The sequence below is a fragment of the Homalodisca vitripennis genome, chromosome 5 (assembly GCF_021130785.1).
Source record: "Homalodisca vitripennis isolate AUS2020 chromosome 5, UT_GWSS_2.1, whole genome shotgun sequence".
Taxonomy (NCBI): domain Eukaryota; kingdom Metazoa; phylum Arthropoda; class Insecta; order Hemiptera; family Cicadellidae; genus Homalodisca; species Homalodisca vitripennis.
Window position 1 is genome coordinate 50,187,380 of NC_060211.1, and position 25,816 is coordinate 50,213,195.

At 31.7% G+C, this 25,816-nt stretch overlaps 1 protein-coding gene across 1 annotated transcript in view; it reads left to right on the forward strand.

The window, feature by feature from the left end:
* Positions 1 to 545: 545 nt before the first annotated feature.
* Positions 546 to 25,816, forward strand: part of LOC124362147 (heterogeneous nuclear ribonucleoprotein H2-like) — a 34,585-nt gene continuing 9,314 nt past the window's right edge. The window contains 5 exon segments of the mRNA XM_046816379.1: positions 546 to 682; positions 5,542 to 5,648; positions 6,007 to 6,165; positions 14,155 to 14,298; positions 21,471 to 21,609. Coding sequence (XP_046672335.1) covers positions 5,558 to 5,648; positions 6,007 to 6,165; positions 14,155 to 14,298; positions 21,471 to 21,609 — 533 coding nt within the window. The 5' untranslated portion in view covers positions 546 to 682; positions 5,542 to 5,557.

The following is a 25,816-nucleotide window of genomic DNA, read 5'->3' on the forward strand; positions in this document are numbered from 1 at the left end:
TGACGTTACTTTTAATTGAATGTATTATCTACTAATAATAATTACGCCTTAGAGATATATTTTTTATTACGTTTTTTATATTTGGTATTATAATGGTAATGCGTATTTTTGGTTTTAAATATAGATTCATATAAATAATTAAAATAAAGTGCTATTTAATATAAAAACAAAACCGAGTTGGTGCTCATATCCGTGGTATGCCATATCAATTTAAAGGAATATTAAACACTAGAAACTTCGCCTCCTGGTCTTTCAACATCTTGGAGATGTTTCTCTAAAAATTATTGTTACAAATTACTTTAGAGACTTTAACAGGAAAAACCGTCAGTAGGGATGTCGCACTACTCATCTATATGTTTAAGGTAACACCAACCCACGTAATTGATTGATGTAGACATATTTTAATATATCTAGTGTTGATAATCCAATTCTTTACATGTGGAAATGAAACCAACAATCTGCATTTTATACTTTTAAAATAAATTTCATGTTCAAAAAAGCTTCAATCTTCTAAATTTTGATATGGGAATGTTATGTTTAAAGAACATCAACGTTTGCTACACTGATTATTTGGTCTGGAGACCGGCGTGCAATGCGAAAAGTTCGACGACGCGACAAAGCTGCCCGAGAGTTGTTCTTTCATAGTTTGTTAACGACGCCATTGTTCTTATTATAGTGAAAGGTAATGTAAATTTAAATATGTTGAATACTGTATTTTATATTATTCTTATCCATCTTTTTTTGTATTTAGGATAGTCTCAATTTTTCAAGAAATTATGATATAATCTTACACTAATCACTTGGTTTGTATTATATTTATATTTATAGGCTGTCTTTCTAAACCCAAGCACTATCATTTAGAATATATTTTGTATTAAAATTACTGTTTGTAACAATAGTTCTCTTTTCTCACAATAAACACTCTGTGGGTTCAATACTAGTTAGCTTTATCTGTTATTTGGTGAAACATTCTTTGGTTACCTTCATGTTCTGGAATCTACCAGACATAAATAGGCTATTTTTAATGATCAATGTTTTGATATTTCAGACATGATCTTTTGCCTGAAGTATATATGGTTGCAGTATTACAAGCAGTAACCACTACAATATAATAATTGATATTCATGATTATTGAATTGTCGATATTCATGAGTAAATGAGTCCTTGATATAACTACTGAAACAAAATTATGTTATGGATATTATAACGTACAGTATAGTTTGGCTATTTTTATATTTTTAAAAGTAATAATTTAGTGATGAATAAAATAGCATCTAAGCTAGGCCTATATATATTTCTAAGGTATCAGGGGGGTATACAGCCGGAATAGCCTATTTCAATGTTATAAACGGGCTGCAGTATAATACTGTCACAATAATATGGTCACTGCCACAATCGGATCATGATCATTGATATTCATGACCATCTAACCATCTAGAAATACTGAAGGCAAAATGTCAGACCAAATGACATTGTAGAAAAACATGGTATTAAGAGCAGAAAACTAAATTGTTCTTTGAAATATTTATTATGTTATTTGGTCCAACGTTTTGTTTTTAGTCTTTGACAGTTTGCTTTCAGTTATTTGGATAGTCATGAATATCGATGATTCAAATCATTCAATAATCATCATCCATTGTTTTTATGGTTGCTTATTATACTGCGCAGCCTTTGAACGATAATGTCGGAAGTGATTTAAGTTTTAGGTTTTTAAAATTGTATTATAGAGAATCTATACTTTTACATGTAATAGAAATCTATTTATTTCAGATTGTGTGAAATAATTAAACTGTATTTAAACTACTCTTGAGTTACTTCACAGGGTATACATGTGTGATAGCATGTAAAAATCATAATTGGATCATCACTAATATTCATTACTACTCATCGATACGTATATATTCTGCAAGATGATCAGCAGTGTAGTCACTTCTAAGACCTGTTTTAAAAAATTTTTCTGTACCTCTCCAATTAGATTCTATAGTTTGGGTGTTTGCAAAAGTTAGTGGATTTACAAAGTTTGTATTTAAAAAACTGCTTAATGTTTAAAAATACATTTTTAGCCGACATCTGCATCATCATTGCCATTGTTCTTCTCGTTGTCATTAACTTTCTCAATACATAAACGAAATAACAATAGCTGGCAATGATTAATTGTGAATATCTATAGGTGAACGTTGTATTCAATAATATTGATATTTAAAATCTATTATAATGATACGATTGTGGCAGTGGCCTCTTATACTGCTACCTAAACGTATTCTGCTCATCCTCCTGAACAATAATATATATGGTTTTAGAGAGTGGTAATCACAAATAACTTAATAATTGAAATGTAAATTTGAGGTTCTGTTTGTGTACTGTGCATTTTGTTGTTAACTGCATTGTACTGTGCATTGTTAACTGTTTTACCGTTATCTGATCTCGATAGCTTATCTGAGTGTTCTGTGGTCAGAACAGTTTAGTTATGAATCCACTGTTCTGTGCAGTCTCTTCAATGGTGGCATTTACTTATATTACTCAACCACAGCGCGTTAACTCTAATACAGTTATTAGTTTTGTACGATTTTTGCTTGTTTGATAGTGGATTACGTGAGGAGTTACTCAACCACAGCGCGTTAACTCTAATACAGTTATTAGTTTTGTACGATTTTTGCTTGTTTGATAGTGGATTACGTGAGGAGTTAAAATATTAGGAAATTAATTTATTCCTTTGTAATTAGTAGGCCTAATCATGATTTTTCAGAGTGAGAGTATAAGTTTGTTGTGTAGTCTTGAAATCAAGAAAAGCTATTTTTATGTGTTTGGAAACTATCATGTGGTAAGTTAGTGTGGTTTTGTTACATAACGTAGACATTATTAGTTACGGTTACATTAATTTTCCTTCTGTATTAAACTTTTGTTTCTTTACACTATTGGTTTGTTGAAAGTTTAAATCAATTTGTATGCATTATTTTAGAATTTATTTTTATTCACTGGAAACGAGATTCGTGTTTCTAACCTATTGCTATTGTCCTATTGAACAAAAGAATAATAGGATTTAGCATATGAAAAGGACAAATAATTAATTTTATATTATTAAAAGTGGAACTAATTTCTTGCAAGGTAGTAGGAAGTTGTGCTTAGGTGAATTTACAATATTTGTTTGTTTTTTCAAGTTGTATAAATTTCCTATAAAGCAGTAATGGCCAGATTTCATGATCAGACCAATTGAATTTGAATCTTTACCGATCTAGGTACTATCTCAAGGGATGTTTTTCATGTTAGCCTTCGGTGACGGATGTTAGCCCTTTGTCTACCAGATATGAACTTTTATTCTTAGAAGGTTTAAATTAACAAAAACCTCTTTTATTTAGGTCAAATTCCTTTATTATTGTTATTTTACGTATCCGAAGATATCGTATCGGTTGGCTTCGTCAACAGTTTCGTGATGTGTCTGACGAAGATAGCCTTGGCCTTTCGATAGAAAGGCCTCACAGAAATGAAAGTTTTAAGTATTGCTTGGTGTTCTATGTAGTGATTAAGTTAATAATAGCCAATACAAGCTCCATCTTCAACAGTCTATAGTAGGTTGATTTATGATCATAACGAGGCCATGTGACGCCCGTAGAACAATGAAATATCATTACGCACGCAGAAAGTAATTCCACTTTTAATGTTCTTTAGCTTTGTTATTTGACATTTCCACTCATTGAAACTTTATAGTTCAAGAGGACAATAGTAATAGGTTAATAACGCGAAACTCGTATTCTGACAGTCCGGCTGTTAATTTGACAATTACCACTGGTAATTGTAACCAGCTCAAAAAAGTAAAGTAAATAGGCTACACAATATAACAAACAAGAATAAAAACAACTAATCCATAACAAAAGAAAACTATAAATATAACAATAAACATAAACTATAAGCAATGATAAAAACTTAACAATTAAATTAACACTTTGTACCCTGGGCCCTTAATACATGTTTCGGCGTGGCTCCCTGAGGGTTTTATGATGCTTTTAAAAAATTCTGTGTTATTACAGTAATTATGTATGTTATAAACTCATACTGTATATCATTTTAAAGGTAGAGAAACATACTTTTTTTTAAATGTATACAAAAATAAGGTTTATTTTCAAAATAAAATTATTACATGATATTGAATGTTATGTAAAAAATACAAAAATAGTTTTTGCTACATAGCTTGTTAGTTCAGGTAATTCGCCTTAGTGTAATTTTTAAAACACAATGGTACACAAAGTGGCACTGTACAGTCTGGGCACCACCAGGATGTTTCCTTCCTTCCAGCTTTGCCAGTTGCTTCCTTGTTTTTTTGTGAGCATACTTGCAGTCGCGAATTGCATCACTTTTGATTTTATCACCCAGAAAATAATAAATAAAGAATATAAAAGAAAATCAACGGAAAGACAAGAAGAAAGAACAAAGCGAGTGTAAATACAAAACAAAACACACGGATAACCTCACATTGTTTGCATTTGCCTTTACTTCATTCAGTAAGAAACTAAAGTTCTGATTATTTACAAACAGTTAAATTCACATTTAGAATACATTACAATAACATTTGCTTTGAGTATTTGTCGGCAAGATTTGTAAAAAAACTTAGTAAGATATCACTAAGACTCACAACAACACACAACGTGAAACACTACAAAGCAAACTGACATGTAGCATGTTATATGTAGCATTGACATGCAACTATTGTACAAATATTACGTTGAACTGCAGACACGGAAGAAGAGATTGTTTAAGTGGTTGGATGTTGGCACTCTGAAATCAACTCTAGCCAGCCAGGTCAGGGTAGTCAACGTCACCAGTATAATAGATAATATACTACCTAATGGATTTATGTATATTTTATTCTGCCTTTGTTGTTAATGTTTGTTATTGAAAATTGATCACTTGAAAGTATAATAGGATTTTTGACATTTGCCATAATTATATGTCAAATATTTCAATAAACTAAAACTGTCAAAAATGTTTATGTTAAAATAACTGGACTTTCATATTCTTCTGTTGAATAAATAAATACTTAATCCTTTCCATTCTTTTAATTTTTCTGAAATACAGTTGTCTTCTATTGATAAATTCCGTCCACATAATTGATTTTTACTTTGATGTTGAACAACATATGTTTAATTATTTGTATTTATTATATTAAAAACTTACTAATATTAATAGAAAAGTTGAGTTTTAAAGCACTTTGAGAGTGCTAGAGAGAAGAAGGTTGTAGAATTAAGAAATTGTGATTAATTTCAGTTCGTTTACTGCGGTTGCTAGAGACAAAGGTAAGGGCTAAACGAGACTTCTGCAAAGATGACAGTTGAGGGCGTGGCTCCCATTTCAATGAGGCTATTTAATTTAATTTTAACAGTTTTGTTGCATTCCTAAAATGTCCTTATAACTGAAGACACAAAGCTTGATTCAGTGGCATTCTTAATCTTTAACATTGGTGCACTCAAATAAATCATTGTAAGATCTGTGTTATGTTTTTAGGACAAGATGTTTTTTAAACAACTTTTAAAAGATATGTTTCTTCAGTTTCAGAAAGTAAATCATGTCGGGAGATCATGATGAAGAGGGTTGTGTCATTAAGATGCGAGGACTCCCATGGTCTACTACGGTTGAAGAAATTATGAAATTTTTCGGTAAGCATTTGTTGTTTGATTAAATATATTTTTACAACAGAGTACTGTATCAATATGTATTTGTTTGGAACAAGCGTTATTGATTAGTTTTTACGGTTATTCTTCAAAATACCACTCCTAAAGACTATCCAATTTATTTGTCCACGTTACTTTTAGTAATATCACTATTCAGAAAAACATTGAAATAAATTCATCTTTTAGTACAGTATAAATAACCTGGAGGTCTTCTGTTATATTAAACTTTGAAATGTTGTAGGTATTTTCTGTTATATATACATAAAATTCTCACTCAATTGAAATTATACATCCTGTGGTGCTCATTGGTTAATGAATTAACTGTTCTGTACTTATATTTCAGGTGGGTGCAATATAAAGAATGGGAAGTTAGGTGTTCAGATGACCATGTCAAGGGAAGGAAGGCCTAGTGGAGAAGCTTATGTTGAAATGGAAACAGAAGAAGATATGGAGTTGGCTTGTAAGAAAGACAGGGAACATATGGGTCATAGGTATATTGAAGGTAGGCTGACGACAATAGTTATAACACAAGCCCTCATTGTCTTTATTTAGCATCATTTTAAATAATCGTGGAACTAGATTTAATCATGTGGTAGACTTTAGTAATATAGTTCATATTTCTTTTAAAGAGTATATAGATAATAAAACTGGTGTCTTTTAAAAATGTATCCTGAATAAAATATAAGTTAAATATATAAATAAAAGTTAAAAGTTAATAGAATTAGAATTCTTATACACATAATTTTATTCTGTACTCAAGGTGTGTGAAAGTTTCTATGATTTCAATTTATTCTCAACTATTTTAAATTTCTATATATATATTTAATGAGAGATGGAGAGATATGTTGGTTGTCAATAAGAATAATTTTACATATTGTGCCTTTAAAATAAAGTCAAGTTTTTATATAATTTATATCTATATAATGCTCCAACCTATTATTATCATATCATTTACAATTCAGAACATTTATATACTTAATCAAACATTTTCACTTAAGTGTAAGAGATCTTGTAATATATTAAAATAAAAAAATATAACTATATACATAACAAAATTCTACATGTTGTCAAAATATTGTTGTTAACTATAAACATGGATAACAGTTAACACGTTCGCTACCGAGCGTCACGTATGTGTGACGCATGGGTTTTTCTAGTGGACCAAATACGAAACGTGTAGTTTCACTACAGACCAGTGCAAAAGTAAACTATCATAACCTCAGACTGAAACTCTTTTTTTGTTAAAACTCATTTATATTTCAAATTTATGTCAATTAAAAAATGCTTAATTTACTATATTAACCATTTTTTTTTAGTTCTAAGGTTTTTTTTTTTTTACGTCACGCATGCGTGACGTCGGGCCACAGCGTTGTGATAATCTGCTGCAGACCGACCGTCACATATGTGTGACTGTCAAGAGAAATGTGTATTTAGAAAATCTATTACACATTTATATTGCCATCTTTATTTTATTTTTGTTGTTTGAATAAAAACGATATTGTACAAAAAAACTTTTGTTTATTTTACAAACTACATATATAGGCTAAACAAGATAAATAAAAAAGAACAAGTTTTTAGTTCTTGATTACTCCTTATGCCAATCTCCAAAACATGGGGCTGCGCAAAGTCCAATTTTGTTGTCACTGTTATCTGTGCAAACTTCACAATAGTAAATCGTTGCTTTCTTCTTCTTCTGAGTCTTGAAGCACTGACGACACCTTACTCTTCGGTTCCCCTTCACGAGTCTGTGCTGTTCATTAGGCCTAGGTCGAACAGGGCGTTGTGGCGTTGGCTGTACTTGAAGGAAGTGTGCTATGATTGTGTTTCTTAAATCCAAATAGGTTATCTTACTTCCCCGGTTCTTGCATAGAATGTACTTGCTATTCCAGAGAGATGCATCAAGGAGGTGGAAAAATATTTTGACATACCAACGAAGTGACTTCCTTGGAGTACTATAATATGAAATCATTTGATCACAGCGATCAATGCCACTCATGTTCTTGTTATATGCAAGTACCATTGAGGGTTTGGTTATGGTTTCACCTCTTTTGTTAATTACTTCTTCTGTTCCGGGTCCATGGGTTGTGGAAATTGTCAAAACATTGCGTTTGTCCTTCCATTTCATAACGGTTACACTTCCTTTTTGGCGACTTATACATTCACCCTTCTTCAGTTTTGCCGTGATGACCTGCTGCGGATTTCCTGCTCGATTTGCTTGTAAAGTACCACAAACATTGGTTTTGCACTGCATCAAGTGCTCTGCAAGGTCCACGCTGTTGTAAAAGTTGTCAATGAACAATGCATGGCCCTTACTTATGTAATTCCTGCATCAAGCGAGTAACAACATTCAAAGGAATGTCCTTTTACGGGATCTGATATCGTACCTTTGCTTGTGTATACGAGAATAATAAAAATATATCCATCTGGAGTGCAAAGCTCATAAAGCTTAATGCCATATTTGTGGGCAATTGTTTTTGATATATTGTCTAAAAGACAATCTTCCCCGCCACAATACCATGGCCTCATCAAGTGACAGATTCTTCCCAGGACTGTAGGCTCTTGTGAAATTCGTCAAAAGATGCTGCAGTACATTTTTTATTTTATGCAGTTTGTCATCTGCAGAATCAACATTAGGGTTATAAAAAACATAAACATCTAAGTATGTTTTCCCCAAACCTATTTCTGGACATGGTTTTACCAAAGATGGGGTGGTCATAAAGCTCACAAGTTGACCAGCAGTGCTTCATGGAAGGGAAGTGCAAGTTTCCCATCAGTATGGAGAGGCCTAAAAATTTCTTGAATTCCTCTAAATTTACAGGCTTCCACCATCGCATGTTTGAATGCTTGGAATTCCTCGGCGTTCATATTGACAGCAGGCTCAAATTCCATGACCACATTGAGTTCGTTTGCAGAAAGCTTAGTTCGGCTATTTTCGTAATACGGAATCTCTCAAAGATCGCTGACACTCGAGTGACACTGGCTGCATATTACGGGTTAGTTTATCCGTACTTGTCATATGCAGTCGGGATTTGGGGGGTGGTGAAAACACGCGCACGGGGTTTATTTTTAAACTTCAAAAGAGGGCATTGAGAGCTGTCTTCAGCAAACCTAGCCGATCATCCTGCAGACCTCTTTTCAAGGAACGCAAAATCCTCACATTTCCATCAATTTACATCCATAGTTGTCTCACTTATATCCATAAAAATCCCCTCCTGTTCAGAAGATCCCACAACTCCAACACTTACCATCTCAGACATTCCAATAACCTTCAGATCCCTCCACACAAGACCAGTTTCTTTGAAAGGCAATTGCGGTTTAGTGGTATACGGTTGTTCAATGCTCTTCCCGAAACCCTTAAGGCAGAAGGTGACGGGAAATCGTTTGCTAAAGGGGTAAAGAACTTGTTGGAGGTGAAGTGCCACTACAGAGTCAGGGACTTCCTCAACGATAGTAGTAGTCTAAGGTGAAAGGTCACCTATGATCATGTTTAAGTTATTGTTATGGTCATGTACCGTACCTTGTTATTCTTAAAATATGACTACTTTAGTATTATTTTTTATTTGTTGAATGGAACAATCCTATTTTGTACATGACGCCATTGTATGACACCATATTGTGTTTTGTCAATAAAGAAATTTGAGTTTGAGTTTGAGTAGTAGGAGTTCCCTGAACAAATAAGGCACGAGTATTTATCCAAGCTACAATTTTCTTTAACAGATCTTCATCAAATATATTTAAAAATATTTCAACAGGATCTGTCGATTGAATGTGTATCTGTTCTTGCCCAGTAAAATTGTGGACCTGAGGTTCATTCTTTGTGTCAGTCCAAACACCTTGTTTACTCTGATAATCATCATGGATGTTTGAAACAACAAACAACAAGTTTGGATCATTGGAAATGTTTTCAAGATTCATTACATCATCATGTACTTCTTCGAATTGAACCTCTATGTCATTTGCTAAAGGGCTATTTGGGTTTAGGCCCAAGTCAAAGTACATATTTATTAGGTCAAAAATGCTCACCCTCATCACTAGATGAACTTGGAATGTCTGAGTCAGGAACATACTTATAGGCACCGTCAGAACTAAATAATTCATCACTGTCATCTTCGTCCATTTCACGATCGATTTCGCTCACAGACATAAAAGGTCTCTTTCTTTCACCCATCACACGATAAAACAAAAAGCAGTTCAGTTTTAACTACAAAAGCACATATAAATCTTCCACTGTTAAAGGTTAGACAACACACGAGGATTGGAAATATTACACAGAAAACCAGGTTTGCCAATACGATTCCCAGGTTTGCCAATACGATTCCCGCATAACAAAAATAAAAATCCCACGCTCAGACCATGCGACCGGTATATGTGACGGACATTCCCACTGACCAACATGCAATAATATAGTTGGAAAAGTAGACCGACTGGCAACCAAAACACATTTAGTAATACAATACGTGTGTCACAAATACGTGACGTCGGGCTATAGTTTGTGCCCCGAGAGTCACACATGTGTGACGTTGGTCTATGGTATGAATCGGTGTGTCACAAATATGTGACATCGGTCAATTTTAAAAGTCCAATTTTAGAGTCGGTAGCAAACGTGTTAATGAATTCATATCACAGGTATAGAAATTACTTACAGAGTAAAAAAAAGGTTTATTTTGGAGGTACTTTTCCATGTGTCAGTTATATATTTACTGACAAATAGCCAATTCTCTTTCTGGTAACTTTATAAATTTAATAATTTTATCTTTATAAACGTATGACTATGTTTAGTTTGTATCTAATGCAACTGAGAAAGACTAACAAACCTTTTTTTCTGAATGTTACTATGAACTTTTATATTTAAACTTTTCTAATATCTTTAAATTTGAGTAATAACCAATACCCGTGACAAGGTAAAAATTGAATAAAATTGTGCAATGATGCTATAAATAAAAATGGAAGATTATTTTATTAGATATATTCGTTTTAATCTTCCAGACTTTTTTACAAGATGAATACTTAATTTAACTCTTTTCAATCTGTTTATATATAAATATTGATTTCCCAGTTTGAAATAATTGAAGTTCGGCCTAAAATAAGACTAACAAATAATACTTTGTAGGTAATGTAGTGTACTTTAAAGTTTTTTGAAATTGCGTTTTTTGAAGTTCTACCTGAATATGCTGTAACAGTTAATATTTGCACTGTGTACTCTTATCCTTAACACAAAACGCATATAATATACAGAAATATTTTTCGGTACGATACTTTTGGAAAGAAACCTAGGGTGTAATGCAGGATTCCTATTGCATGTTTCACAGAATTAACCCTTTGACATGGTACTTAGCCTATAGTGTACATGATAATCTCTACGGGGGTACTTTTTTGAACTAATCTGGTACGATAACTTAAAAGTTTAGTAAAAATGCAACGTCTTGGCTAAATTTGGTCAAATACTCATGATTTTTTTTTTACATAATGAGTAAATATTTTATTATAAAATTGTTTTACATGCATGTTAACATATCTATTACCAGCTTTATTTTGGTGTGGTAATCTTTGAAGCATGGCTTCATTTCTATTGTTAAGCCTGTTATGGCCTAAATTATATGTCGTGTTTTCATGCTATCCCCGTGCCCTAACTCTAAGCCAATGTTTCCATTATTGTTCATACAAATAAAATAACGAGAACAGAAACAGAGCAGCAACACGTGTTTCTTGTTCTATCCACAAGGTTCTCACATTATTAGTTGGTTGAAATAGTTTGCGAGTTTTCCGCAAGATGTAACCACATGATAGACTGATGGTTGGCGTATGAACGTCAAACCGCCTAATGTGGTTGTGACGTGCCACATCCATACGTCAAACCACGTCAGTGAGTTAAGAGCCCCATTTTCTCTCCTTCCAGCCTTTACTGACCTATCACTGTAGACAGCATAAACCTTTGTAAGAATTGTATTTTGGTTATGATGCCCCCATTACCGGCAACCCAATGACAAGTAATTTTATGACGAATATTTGGGATTCTGTTTAACCCTTTGGACGCCAACGTCCGGTTGATCGGACCGCCGAGTTCTAGTCGAAGAACGCCAACGTTTGATCGATCGGACCGCTGAGGTCCGGGCGAAAAGCGCCAACGTCCGATTGATCAGCCGTTCGAGAAAAACATCTTTTAAAAGTTATTTTTTAACTTGAAAAGTCTGTTTAAACTGTTTAGGACTATTTTAGAAGTAAATAAGACTATGTGTAATCAATTTTGTTCAGTTTACTGTCCACCCATTGTGTTTCCCTAAACACACATGTTAGAAGTGACGGGGACAAATGTATATATATTATTTGTAAATAATTATTTTGTTGACAAAGATTTTTCTTATTTTTTTTTTTTTTTGAAGAAAATCTATGATATAGACTTATAGTAGTGAGAAGATGCTATCATTTTAATACTATGTAAGTATGTACAAACGTATTTCCTACTGTAAAATTAATTCTAGTTATAGTACATTTTAACAAATTAAACATTTTAAACAATAATTAAAAAAATTTTTTGTGAAAATATTTTTTAACTTTCAGTTCTGAATTTTTGTGAGCAGTCTTAGGTATAATATCTGTAACGAATAAAAATATCACCGATAGGTAAAAAAATTTTTTTTTCGTACCGATATTTTGGCCTGAAGTGAAATTTTTATGTAAACAAATGTTTTAGTTAGGTATTACCACATCATAAACAATGTAGTTCCATTCTAAATGCTATTTATAATAACACTATTTGATAGCGCATATAATTTCCTACAAATAAAAAAATAAACATTCAATTAACATAAAAACTAAGGATAATACAGAGCAAAGCGTAATAGGTTACAAAAACGTCAAAACAGGGCTGGCGGTTTCGGCTAGTACAGTTGGTTCGGGCGCTAGCGTGATGGGTAGGGCGGCAGCCTTAGGTGTTGGTGTCCAAAGGGTTAATGTATCGGCTACGATACCCATATAATTGGTAACCCAATTTTAGTCTCTTATCTGAAGAATACTTGGGATTCTGTTTAATGTATTGGCTATGATGCCCCTGTTATTGGCAACCCAATTACAGTCATCTATCTGAAGAATAGTTAGGATTCTGTTTAACACCTTACTGGCAACGTCCGTTCAAACGGACATCCAGGATTTATTTTGTCCCAACTACAAATACTGTTCAATAGAGCTGGAATCTGGTAATATCCTTCACAAGATATGGGTTTAAATGAATAACTATTCAACATCTGATAAAAATTGATTTCTCTTTATTATTTTGAAAGACAAACCATCTACTCCCGCCAATTGTCCATTGCCAGCTGTTGAGAGCATTCATTAGATTGTTGTATGTTACTGTACTCACCTCTTTCCATTGTTGTCTGTCTATCTTCATGTTTACATTGATTTACTTAGTGGGTGTTTAACTTTGAAAACATGAGTCATTTACCTATTAGTGAAAATTTAATCCAACATAATATAGACGACGATGAGTTTCTTAGTAAAAGTGAATTTTGTGGTGTGAATTTTGAAGATAGGTTTACTGAGAGTAACATGATTTGAATGCTGATCCCATTTTTAATCCTGACATACCCAGTACATTAGGCCTTCAAATGCCTCAAGTCTAATACATGAACCAAATCATCATGACAGCTCTAGAGGAAACAGTGAGTCTTGAAACAACAGCTATTAAACATAAGTCCTTAAGAGTAAACTGTGTGTAAATTCAAGATAAAAATAACAGGTAATTTGTCATATAAATCGTTAGTTATACATTTATTTGTGTTAAAAACTGAATAAAATGTGACCAGATTACTCAAAATTAAGTCTATTTCAAATAAAAAATGTTTCTATTGATAAAATATGTTATATGTTTAAGTTCAAAGTTAAAAAAAGAAAGTCTTTTATTTTGTTTCCACATTTATAAAAAACACTCCAAACGGAGCTGGCATTTCTGAGCAGTGAACTGCAAAAATTGGTGAGGCACTAAAACGTTTAATACATTGGCTATGATGGCCTTATTAGAACCAAATTACAGTCACTTTTCTGTTTAATGCTTTTGCTTATGATGCTTATTATTTCTCCATTATTAGAAACCCAATAACAGTCACTTATCTAAAGAGTTCTTTGGATTCTGTTTACAAAAAATGGTGTGGCACTAAAACAGTTAATGTATCGGCTATGGTGCCCCCCATTATTGGCAACCCCATTACAGTCACTTATTTGAAGAATACATGGGCGTCTGTTTAATGCATGGGTTATGATGCCCCCATTATTGGCTACCCAATGACAAGTCACTTATCTGAAGAATACTTGGGATGCTGTTTTATGTATTGGCTATGATGCCGCCCCCTATGGATGGATCCTATACAATCGTTACTACTGACTACTGCTAGAAGACCTGGTAGAAAATTCTTTGCTGTGGGAATCTCCCACTCTAAGCTACGAATCGCTTGTTATTTATTTTGATTTACATAACAATTTCATTGTTTGTTTTTAGTTTTTCGTGCAAAGAGATCAGAAATGGACTGGGTTGTAAAAAGGAGTGGACTTAATGTAGAACATGCCATGGATGATGGATGCGTTCGCCTCCGAGGTTTGCCTTTTGGTTGCTCCAAAGAAGAAATTGCAAATTTCTTTGCAGGTAGACAAGTATAAAATACTATATGTATTAAAATAGTGCATGGAGTTGATTATTTGGGACATCTAATTAATCTAACTATAATGTCAATTTACTGTGTTGGTTAAAAATTTATCTGTCCTCAGGTTGTTGTAAAATTATAGATTGGCTAACTTGTTTAGTTTATATTTAATAGTGCTTATAGTTATATTGTATGTTATAGCTAAAAAATACTGTTGTTAATCTGTGAAAATTAACTGCCCATAATATGTTCATTTACATTTTTTGTCAAAATTTTCAATTTTACTGTTGAAATTATTTATGCTTTCTTAAACTTTAAACTGTGTAGGTTGTATGATCATTGAGGATTATTTTATTTTCGATAAAATGATTTTTATAAATAATCATTCATAACTTAAACTGATCTCTATTTAGTGCATAACAATTCCTTTGCAAATAACCCTGGTATTTAATATTCTGGGTGACAATTTCCTTGTAGGCTATGATAAACATGGTTTTTCATACCCTCCATATCGATGCCTTGAACTCAGAGAGTCCTAGCCTCTTATATGATCAAATATAAAATGTACAATGCAATTGTAAGTCATGATTACTTGAATATGCATATCATCTATATAAAGACAAATACAATTGTACCTCAGTTGTTTTGTAAGTGAAAAATGTGTTTCACTAGCACTTAATTCAGAATTGATTTTAAAATTATGTTTTGTGTATAGTTATTAAATTGATAACAGTGATAAACAGTGATATTGATGTTTCAAAAATCAAAACATTCATCAGTTACTGCTTTAATAAAGTTAAAAAAAAAAATAAATTAACACAGGAATTTTTTTAATTTCAGAATATTTAAGGATACTATATAAACATAACACATTAAGACTGAAGCACTTCTGCTAAATATTAAGTTTACAGTAATAAAATGAGGGAATGCTCAACTTATTGATAGTTTAAATTATTTTATAACTATATTTTTGTTTTACTACATAAAATATAATTTAATAAGCTCATTGTATTGTTTGTTTCAACATAATTCATAAACCCTCTTCAAAGATTTTTACTTGAAACTCGAGGGCAAATAATTTTTTAACCAACAATAAAGTCAAAAACAACAAAACGTTAATATATTAGCAATGTTATTCGTACGTAATTTCACAGAAGAAACAAAAGATATATATGTTAAGGCAGAGTTCATGATTGTTCTCAGCACTAGTTAATAAAAGTTCAATTACTAATAATAAAAGATTCAGTCCAAATAATTCAGATTAGGGCTACTTCATAGCTACAATGTTGCAGCAGTGTGTTTCATTTGAGGGACACATACAGCAGTGCCATTATCAAAATAAGTAGTGCGTATAGAAGTGATTCCTGCAGACAAAAATAAGTAATGTGTATAGAAATGTTTCCTGTAGACATGAAAAGATTTTGCAATATGTTCAAACATTGGCCCAAGTCATATTTTAATGAAATGGTCGAGTGTGAAAGAATTCCGAGTCTGCACATTTAATAAAGTGAAATCGGGGTCTGCTTGATAATTAGTTGAAATTGTATTAATTTTAAAACAGTTATAAACGATCACATATGACTTTTCTACTTTATGTATGTAGTAAATGCTTGGAGACTGGTACATCCTGCCTTTCATATATTATAGATTTGTAAGATGAAGGAAAGAGCAACTCTCATTTACTCTTATTTATAGTGATAAATAAGGGATTCTTGGAATTATCTTCTTAAAGTGTTATATTAATTATTTTATTTTATTGTAAATATGGATTATACTTTAGGTCAGCAATTTTATTATACAAATTATCATCGGTTGTAAATGTTTGAAAGTTTTTAAGATACAGTATATAACGACCATGAAAAACTATACCCATGATCAAGGAGTATATCAGCTTATATAAAAATGAAAAAGTTAAAATGCATAATTACTACAAAGAAATAAAATACTTGTAGTTTGTGTCTTTTATAAGCAAACTCAAATAGGAATAAAAGAAAGATTAATATCGTATTAAAACTTGTAATAATGTATACCAGCTTTTTGAATGTCATAAATTTGCATGTGATAATGAAAGTAATAACCAATATAAAATTTCTCAATGAACTGTTAACCATGAAGCAATATTTTAATCTTCAGCTCAATATCACGTTAATTCTTAGCTTTGGAAGTCTTGATCATTATAAGTATTAGAAGTGTAATACCAAACTAGTGACGAACTAAACAATTACATCTGAGTAGTATGCAACCCCAAAGCCACTCACATGCAAATTTTTGCCTATTTTACATAAGTCCATCACACATTAATTACATACATTGGTATAATGCAGTTGTGGAAAATATTTTGTTTTCTGGATTCCAGTTTGTTATTCTGAAACAAATTTATAGCAGAGCTAAAAGTCAGGCAATAAAAAAAACCAGTATTAACAAATAATATAATATAAGGCTTTGCAATAACAAACTACACAAAATACTAATAATCCATAAACTAAACTAGACTTTTTGTACATATGGTACCATACATTCGGTGCAGTGGCACTGCTTGAATCTGCTTTATCTTATATTAAATAACTTCAGTCAACAAATTACACAAAACAAAGTATTTAAACTCATATATATATATATATATTAAAAAAGAAATGACAAATAGTGATCGGTACATGGGCTAGAACAAATGTAATTAACCCCTCCTCGATCTGTGTTCTCCGATTATGAGTAAATCATTGCTGCACAACAGATCATTGACCTTTCAGAATAGCTAGCACCCAAGGAGTATAACTCTTAACATCTCACTTCAATTTGTCAATGCTAACTGCTTGTTAGATTAAACCTAACAATGGGGGCCTAGTCTGGGTTGAAATAGCTCACTCTGGGGGAAAAATTTAACTTAATTTATACATTTTAGATATTTATGATGGAAGATGACAACGTTATCTCAGTATCCTAAATGTTACTCAGCAGTGAATGTTACATGACATCCGCTAGATATACTTTCACAACAAAAAAAGTTAAGGTCAAAGAGGTATGTTAATACTGTATTGTAAAATATATACTGTATATTTTATAACCGAAATAGTATTTGGTCTAGAGATGTATTAATTTTAGATCAATTTAGCAAATTAAAAAGCACCTTAAATTTAATGGGATGTTGTTAGCAACAAGTCATCCTCAACTTCGATTCAGGAAATGCATGGGCCATGTTGCCCACAACGGACAGCTATATCGGAGACCTACTGTTGGCCTTATATAAAAACTTAGTAAAGAGCAACTTAAAACCAACTAGAGAATGTACATGCCAAATGTTATGGTTGTGTACCATTCGTACTAAGAAGTGGCTGTACTGGCCTGGTGGCCGTCTGGATTTTAGCCCCATAAGAACAATATTAAACTTAAAAAAAGATTTTATGACCTTATTTTTAGTCGAAGAACTTAGGAAGATGTCTCATAACTATATATATATATTTTTTTTTCTATTTTTATTGATTATTCAGAAAAGAAATTTTTGAACATTATTGCTTAAATCTTTGAAAAGTATACACTGTACAACAAAAATAAAAATAAACTAAATTAAAAAAAGTAAAAAAACATGGATCCGTATTCATCATATCTTTAAAAGAGACATCTCCCTTCTATGAACAAAAATAGAGTAGAAAAGGTGTTTGAAGATTAACATTGTTCTTGTGAAGTAAAACTCAAGAGTGTTTCTCTACAGCTGCCTATGTCTCGCACAGCCTACTTATGTGGTTCGTATTTTATTGAAAATCAAATTCTCGTTAGAATCAGGAGTGTACCAGCCGATCAGTACTGTTGGAATTCATTATGGTAGTTGGAAAAAATGCCAATTGGTTTTTAATGCAAAATAATGCTAAAATTACATATTCATAAAAATTGTAACACTCAACAATCACAGGAATGTCCAAGAGCATAATGTATATTTTTTCAAGGGCTAACAATAACCACAGTGAATAGCCATTTCAATATAGTTTCTTTGCCTTATACTTCAGATTTAGGCCACAATAAGGTTAAATAAAGTTTTATCAGATAGTCCAAGCAAAAGGACAAAACTCAATAATCTACCACCAGTAAAACTCTGACAAATTAAAAAACATGTGATCCAATGGTTAAATATAAAATCCCTTAAAACTAATCCCTTTGCGTTTTTTTTTATTGGTTTTCAAGTTGATATTTATTTGATCAAAACTATAATACGATAATTTTAATAATCCATATTTTCAAACATAAGGAACAATGCTTTTTGTTTATTTACTATTTAAATTACCTATTTTTTTATAATTTTTTAATGGCCATGGGAAATATTTAAATTAACTTACTATCTTATTGTCAACTTCTCTTTTGTACCTTAAAAATTATAGGAAGTAATTCAATTTTTAATTTGTTACATGTTGGGAAATATATTAACGGTCATTATTATTTATAATCTATTGGGTACCGATAAACTATATCCAGTTAGATTATGTTTAGGTTACAGATTTCATTAGTTTCCCTTCTTACAATTGGAACTCTATGATAAATTAATTGCGGATATCTTGTTTAATATTTATTGCTTGAGGGCGCATTCATGATATTACTAACACCAACCTGCTTTTTGTATTAGTTTTTTTTTGTCTTTAAAGGTGATAATGAGTGGCCTCTATTCACTCTTCTGTTCTACACACGTCACTGTTTCATAAAATCACATTTATTACTTTCTTGTTGTTTCTGGTGCTTTCTGTTGCGTAATTAGTGTAGGCTTGAGTTGGTTAAGATTATGAAATCATAAAAGTCCAAGCTGAATAGTAAAATGTTTGAATGACACACTGGAATTTTGAGCTGTCTTACTTTTAATATCACCACTTTGTTTAGAAAATTTGAAATTGTGCTTTCATTGGGGAATATATATGGTGGTTGGTTTGATAATGTTTTAAATGTTTACAAGAAGACAGGGCTCCCAACAGAAGGTAATTTACAATATCAAGAAAATTTTAAAATAAAGCTTTACAATGTTGCTCCAGTGGCATTGGCCAGCTGCAACACGGGTACAAATCGTGCCCGTGTTGTAACCGTACAATGTGAAAGGTCTCCTGCTCTTCAATAGTCAACTAAGAAAATTGCTTGTACGGTTTATTCCCGTACAATTGGGTAATTGTAAACAATTATTTTAAATACTTGAATATAAAAGAAAGAAACAAATAAGGAATTGATAGTTTGAAAACAATAAAAACGTATTAAATTTTAAAATCCTTTAAATATTGAATTTTGGGACTCGCTGCAAAACTAATATCAACAAGTAATGTTACATCCAATTCTCGGGAATTATTTTAATAACGATCTGGTACACAAACATGTTTCCAATTTGAGTGAATAAGACAACATACTTTGATCAAAGAAAGACTTGTTATTTTGTGGTCATGAGTATGGGTAGAAAAATACAAAACTCTTGTTCTACTTTCATTTTTAACTTTGAATTACCAGTAGTCTCGTGGTTATATAATTTTTGAGCTACAAAAACCATTGTATATCTGTAGTATATCTTATGATTGTTGCAATTGGCAATATGTTAATTTGTGCTATTGTCTTATGTCGGTTTTCCATACTTATAATTTAGTCTATTTGCAGTAATGTTCCTTGTAAAATGATTGTTACTCTGCTTTGTGCTGCTCTCTTGTAGAAATATATCACAAGCTTGGTATCGTGCTCCATTGACAAAAAATGTATTAGCTTACTATTACAATTCTTTCTTCTTGTGGTGTTATATTACTATAATTATTTGCACTATTTGCAACATGCTAGAGCTCCTACAACATGATATAACACTTTTTCATGGATTTAATGTACTTGTTGTATTCTTATAGAAAAATGCAAATCAGAATTTGGTTTCAGTAAGAATAAAAATATGTTTACTGTCATAAACTTATGAAAGCATCGACACAAGTCATGTATAATACAGATATTTAAAATAACCTAAAGCAGAAGTCTACATAGAAAAGTTTATATAAACCTGTATAGCTAATAATATTACCCTATTTTAAAACTTAAAAATAATTTATAACACATAAAAGTTTTGTTTGAATACGCTGATTAAAATAATTCATTTAGCCCAGGAGTGTATTACAGTAATTCAACAGGGGAAAGTTAATCATTTTCCTTGCGCCCTTAAAATCTATTCTTACATTATGAAATGTTGACTTGCATCAAGTTTCACATTATAATTCCCTTTCTAGTATATATTTCAAGATATTGCTATTAAATTAAGATTATTGAGCTTATTAACAGTTTTGTTGTGTTTAGAAGTAATAAAAATTGTCAAAAAGAAAAAGTCTGTTCATTTTAGAATGTTTACCAAAAACTGAAAATAAAGGGTTACAAAAGTAAGAAATACAAAAATATGTCAAAATTCCTTGGCACATAAAAATATAGTTAATTAAAACGGTACGAGACAAAGCCAGAACAACTTTAAAGTTTCGGTTAAAAAGGTAAACTTCAATAATACCTATTTTGAAATTTTATTCATGATTTTGACAAACTAAGTTTACATTTACTTTTATACTAAAAACTTCTTAAAAATAATGTATTCAATTTATGACTACAACTAAATTAGATAAGTTTTTCTTTTATAAAATTTAAAATCAGGGTATACAAATTAAATAAGTTTCTGCCTAATTTAATCAGTGATATTACCGAACTGTACTATTATCCTAATTCTCTGAAAAGGGCAACATGTCTTAGTTGTTTTAGTTAAAACTATTACAACAAATTAACTTTGGTGGAGTTGAGCTCTTTAGGCAGCAATGTTATATACCCTTTCATGTTGTGATTATTTTATAAATATCATAATATTGCTGTCTGAAGATGTTTGACTCCTTGAAAAACACAGACAATACCGAACAAAACAAAGATTTGTTACTGTACTTGATCAATAACGAATGTCTCAAGCTTTGATTACTGTTTACTGTACGCAAATAGAACTATTATACAACATATATCTTTTTTTGATGGGAGCCCTGTAATAAATGTAGTAAATGAACTTCAGCTGAATTTGTTTTTCAGGAAATGTTTGAATGACGTAGAATTTGAGATTATAGTGTTGTAATATTGGGTATTTTATTTTTATGTATAATTATTGTATTTGAATTATTGTTTGGGATTAAACTGACTGTGTGGCATCTGATTGGTTGGGTAGGGTTGGAGATAGTACCCAATGGCATTATACTTCCGACTGACTACAATGGGAGGAGTACTGGGGAGGCTTACGTACAGTTTATAAACAAAGACGTGGCAGAAAAAGCTCTGCAGAAACACAAGGAAAAAATAGGACACAGGTGGGGCTCAGGGAGGGAGGGACTTACTTTGTGGGTCGAATCCTCTCTTTAGCTTAATACTACCGTATTTCACAGTTATAAGGTAGGTAGGCTAATAAGCCTGTTGCATGGCATTTCAATTTCATTACAATGATAACCAGCACACAGTAGTCTGTAAGTATTTATTTTGTGTGTAGTATTTTTATTTGGAAGGATTTTAGAAAATAGAATTATAATTATGATCAACTTTGCAATTTGAATGTTCTTTTTGTAAGCTTAAAAATTGTATTAATGTGAAGGTAAGTAAAAAAAAGAGGTAAAACATTACAATAGCTGTTTAAAATGGTTAATTAAGAATTCTAAGAAGGATGTGTTCATAATAAAATCTATAGTAAAAGCATTGGTTATGTAGAACTGAACGTTATTAAATGAATGAAATTCATACACAGAGTTAGATTATAAACTTCTAAATTTTGTATAAACCCCTAATTTTGTATTATTATTATATTATTTTATTTTATTATTGAGGTTGTTATAAATGAAAGATATTTCAATTTTTGATACTGATTCTTGATATCAGTAATACAAGTAAAGATTTAGTGAGAACTGTATCATTAAATGTTGATGCCAAATATCAATACCTGTTTGTACAATCAGCAATAGTAAACTTCGCTAATACTCAATCATGAACATTGAACAAAATATATTTTGTAAATAAATAAATAAATATATATTTGAATTCATATTTTGATATTTCTTTTATTACAATTTGACTCAGTTGCATGTATTAAATTAAAATCCCATTCTACAAACTATTACTCCATGAAACTTTTAGAATTGTATTTTTTTAGAATATTTTTAGAAATGCATTAATATTTTGCTCACAATAAAAATGTATAAGTTTAAAATTTGATTCTAGACACTCCACTTTATAAACAAGTTACTGTGTATAATACCAGTAGAACCCACCGAAAGTCTAAATAAAGAACTAAAGTTATTCTGGAACAAAATATGTAACATTTGAAACCAGTGTTACATTCGGAAATACTTCATTTTTATAATTTAAAATAACTATAGAAATAAACAAAATTTATTAATACATTAACTTTTTAATATTGATAAAACTTGTATGTTGACTAAATTAAATTAAATTTTAAAGAGAATGGTTGAAATAAAAGAAATGTGTGTAGCTTTTTAAACATTACAAGTATTGATCACATTTATATTAAGAATAATTTGACAGATATCACAACAGAAAAAACTTGTTTAACCCTCCAAGCGTCCCGCGCCGGAATTCCGGCGAATTAAATAAGCGCGTGTAGCGTCCCACACCGAATTCCGGCGAATTAAACACGTGCGGAAAAAGAACAACTCCTGAATGAGCTAGCCGTGTCTGGTAGGCCTGATCGATATATCGTTGGAAAGGCCGTAAATGCACGAGTATTTTGATACCCAATACGATAATTTTGTTTAGGTATTTTGGCAACACTGACCCAAAACTTTCTCCCCTTTTGTTGTGTGCCAGCTGGTTAGTCTCGAGCGGGTCGCCTTTGTGTACGGTGCGTTAGTTCTCGAGCGGGTCGCCTTTGTTTACGGTGCGTTACTGTGTTATTGTTTTGTTCTTTATTTAGTGCAAATGGCAGAAGATTTTTTTGGTAGATCAAGTGATTTGAGAGAATTGATTCACGAAGAAGATGGGGACATTGATAGTGATTTAGAAGCTGAAGAATGGCCAGACAATGTATCACTACAAGACTACTCATCGGGCAGCGGCGAGGAATACGAACCGGACCTTGACAACATTTCTTCATCAGACTCAGGTGATTCAGACAACGGCAGTAGAACTAATACCAATAACGGAAATACATCAATACCATTACCACCTCCACAATCAAGTGAATGGTTAGGACTTACTCAACCGAACCAGAATGTAATGTTGGAAATAGGTTCAGGTTAGACAGCCAGGAGTAAAGAATGTGCCACCACGAAATAGTAAACCTATTGAGTACTTTTACTTATTTTTTTACCAATGCTGTATGGAACCCACATAGTCAGACACACTAACTACTATGCCCAGAACAAAATTAAAACAAAGAGAGATTCTGGAACAATGCCAACGCATTCTAGATTTACAAGATGGGTTGATATAACTGTGTCAGACATAAAAAAGTTTTTCGCTTGTATTTTGAATATGGGTTTGATTAGACAGAAGAATCTACAAGCCTATTGGGACACTAGGGCCTCACAGACAATACCTTTTTTCCATAAAGTAATGTCATAACAATAAATTTCATGCTTATCAACTCTAACCTACATCTGACAATGGCGCCAACTCTCCGTCGTGGACAACCCAATTATGATCCCTGGATGAAAATTAGATTTTTATTAGACCATCTAAATAAAAAATTCAAAGCCTACTTTACTGCTTATCAAAATGTTTGTATTGATGAATCCGTAGTGGGAATGAAAAACCGTTGTGTCTTCATACAATATATGCCCAATAAAAAAACATGCCCGCTACGGAATAAAAAAAATTTGAAGTATGTGATAGCAAAACCAGTTACATTTTACATTTTGAGCTTTATAGCGGTAGTGATTTTTTAAAAAAGGAAAACCCGGCACCTTTTACTGAAAAAGTTATATTAGAAATCATGCAAAAAGCAGGTTTGTTGGATAAGGGTCACCACTTATTCACAGATAATTTTTATACCAAAATCCCTCTTGCTGAGAAGCTTTTGAACCGTTTTCAACTTTTATCACTGGTACAATAAATAAAAGATCTAAATTTATTTGCAAACAAGGCATTGAACAGAAATTAAAAGCTAGAGAAAGTGTATATTTCAGAAAAGGTGAATTACTTTTTGTTGGATTTCGACAGACGTCTAACCCGAAAAACCGGTTTTTCTTATTACTACTGCAGGGCATGCTGAAGATAAAATTATCAGAAGCAAAAAAGGCCAAGAAGGTGTCAAACCAGTTGTTATACATAATTACAACCAAGCTATGGGAGGAGTAGACAACTCTGACAAGTCGATTTATCATTTATCTTGTTACACGTCCTACCCAAAAGTACTGGAAGAAAACTCTTTCTAAATTTTATCGACATGGCTCTATTCAATGCCTTTCTTTTGTATGCAAATAACAGTGACCAACCAATGGATAGAAGGAATTTTATTGTAGACATCATTGAGACACTGGCAGAAAATGATACTGTTCTACCAATACCACAAACCCAGGTCCAGGAGGTGATACTTCTCACAAGCTCACTCACTTACCCAAACAAGAATGATCGGATTTGCGTTGTATGCAACAAGAAAAGCACATATTTGGTGCCCAGAGTGCAACTGTGGCATCCACAAACATTGCTACCCTTATTTGGATCACTTTTGGAGGCCCCTTCTGCTAAAGGGAGGAAAAGAAAGAGGCAAGCCTCCCCCAGCTGCTCTTCGGACTAAGATTTTTCGAAGAAAAAAAAGAGTGTACCAAGTTCGGTATATTGTAAATAGTGTTGTCAGTATAAGGTTTTATGTAAATATTTAAACATCTTCTTTTTCTACATTATTTATTGAACATAATTGCTATTTTTGGATTTTTTAATAACAATAAAAAAGTGATGGTTATCTAAGTGAAAAGTTGATAAATTTTCTTTTTTCTTTTTTAATTTTTTGATTTATAAGCTCTAAGTTTCAACACATATTTTTGGTGAGTAAATTATTTAATATTTTCTTACTAAGAATTTATTACTGATTACAATGGTATGCTATAGTGTATAATTATTTCCATATTTGTATTTTTTGCAAATTTTTATCTGAATGTCTGCAAAACGGCTAAATGATGCTGGACGTTCAAGGTGGTTTATACGGGACGCTGGGAGGGTTAACATCGTATTTATAATTTGCAGAGTAGGCAATTCTCTAATTTGAAATTTAAGGTAAATAGTAATAAAGAAAAACAAAATAACTATTTACTTTGACTTGCTATATTATACATGCATCCAAATTATCTCATTTTTCATCATTTATTTATGTTTAGTGTGTAGACTACAAATAATCGTGTAGATGGACACAACTTTACATGAGGTAGTTGTTCGAATTTTGTAGAGTGATCTTCTACAAAATAGAAATGTTTTGTTTTGTTTTTTTATAAGACGACTTATGTAGCTATTCTTCTTTCAAAACGTTGTAAAAAGGCTTGAAATGAAATAATTTCTTACTTTGCACTGGTTTAC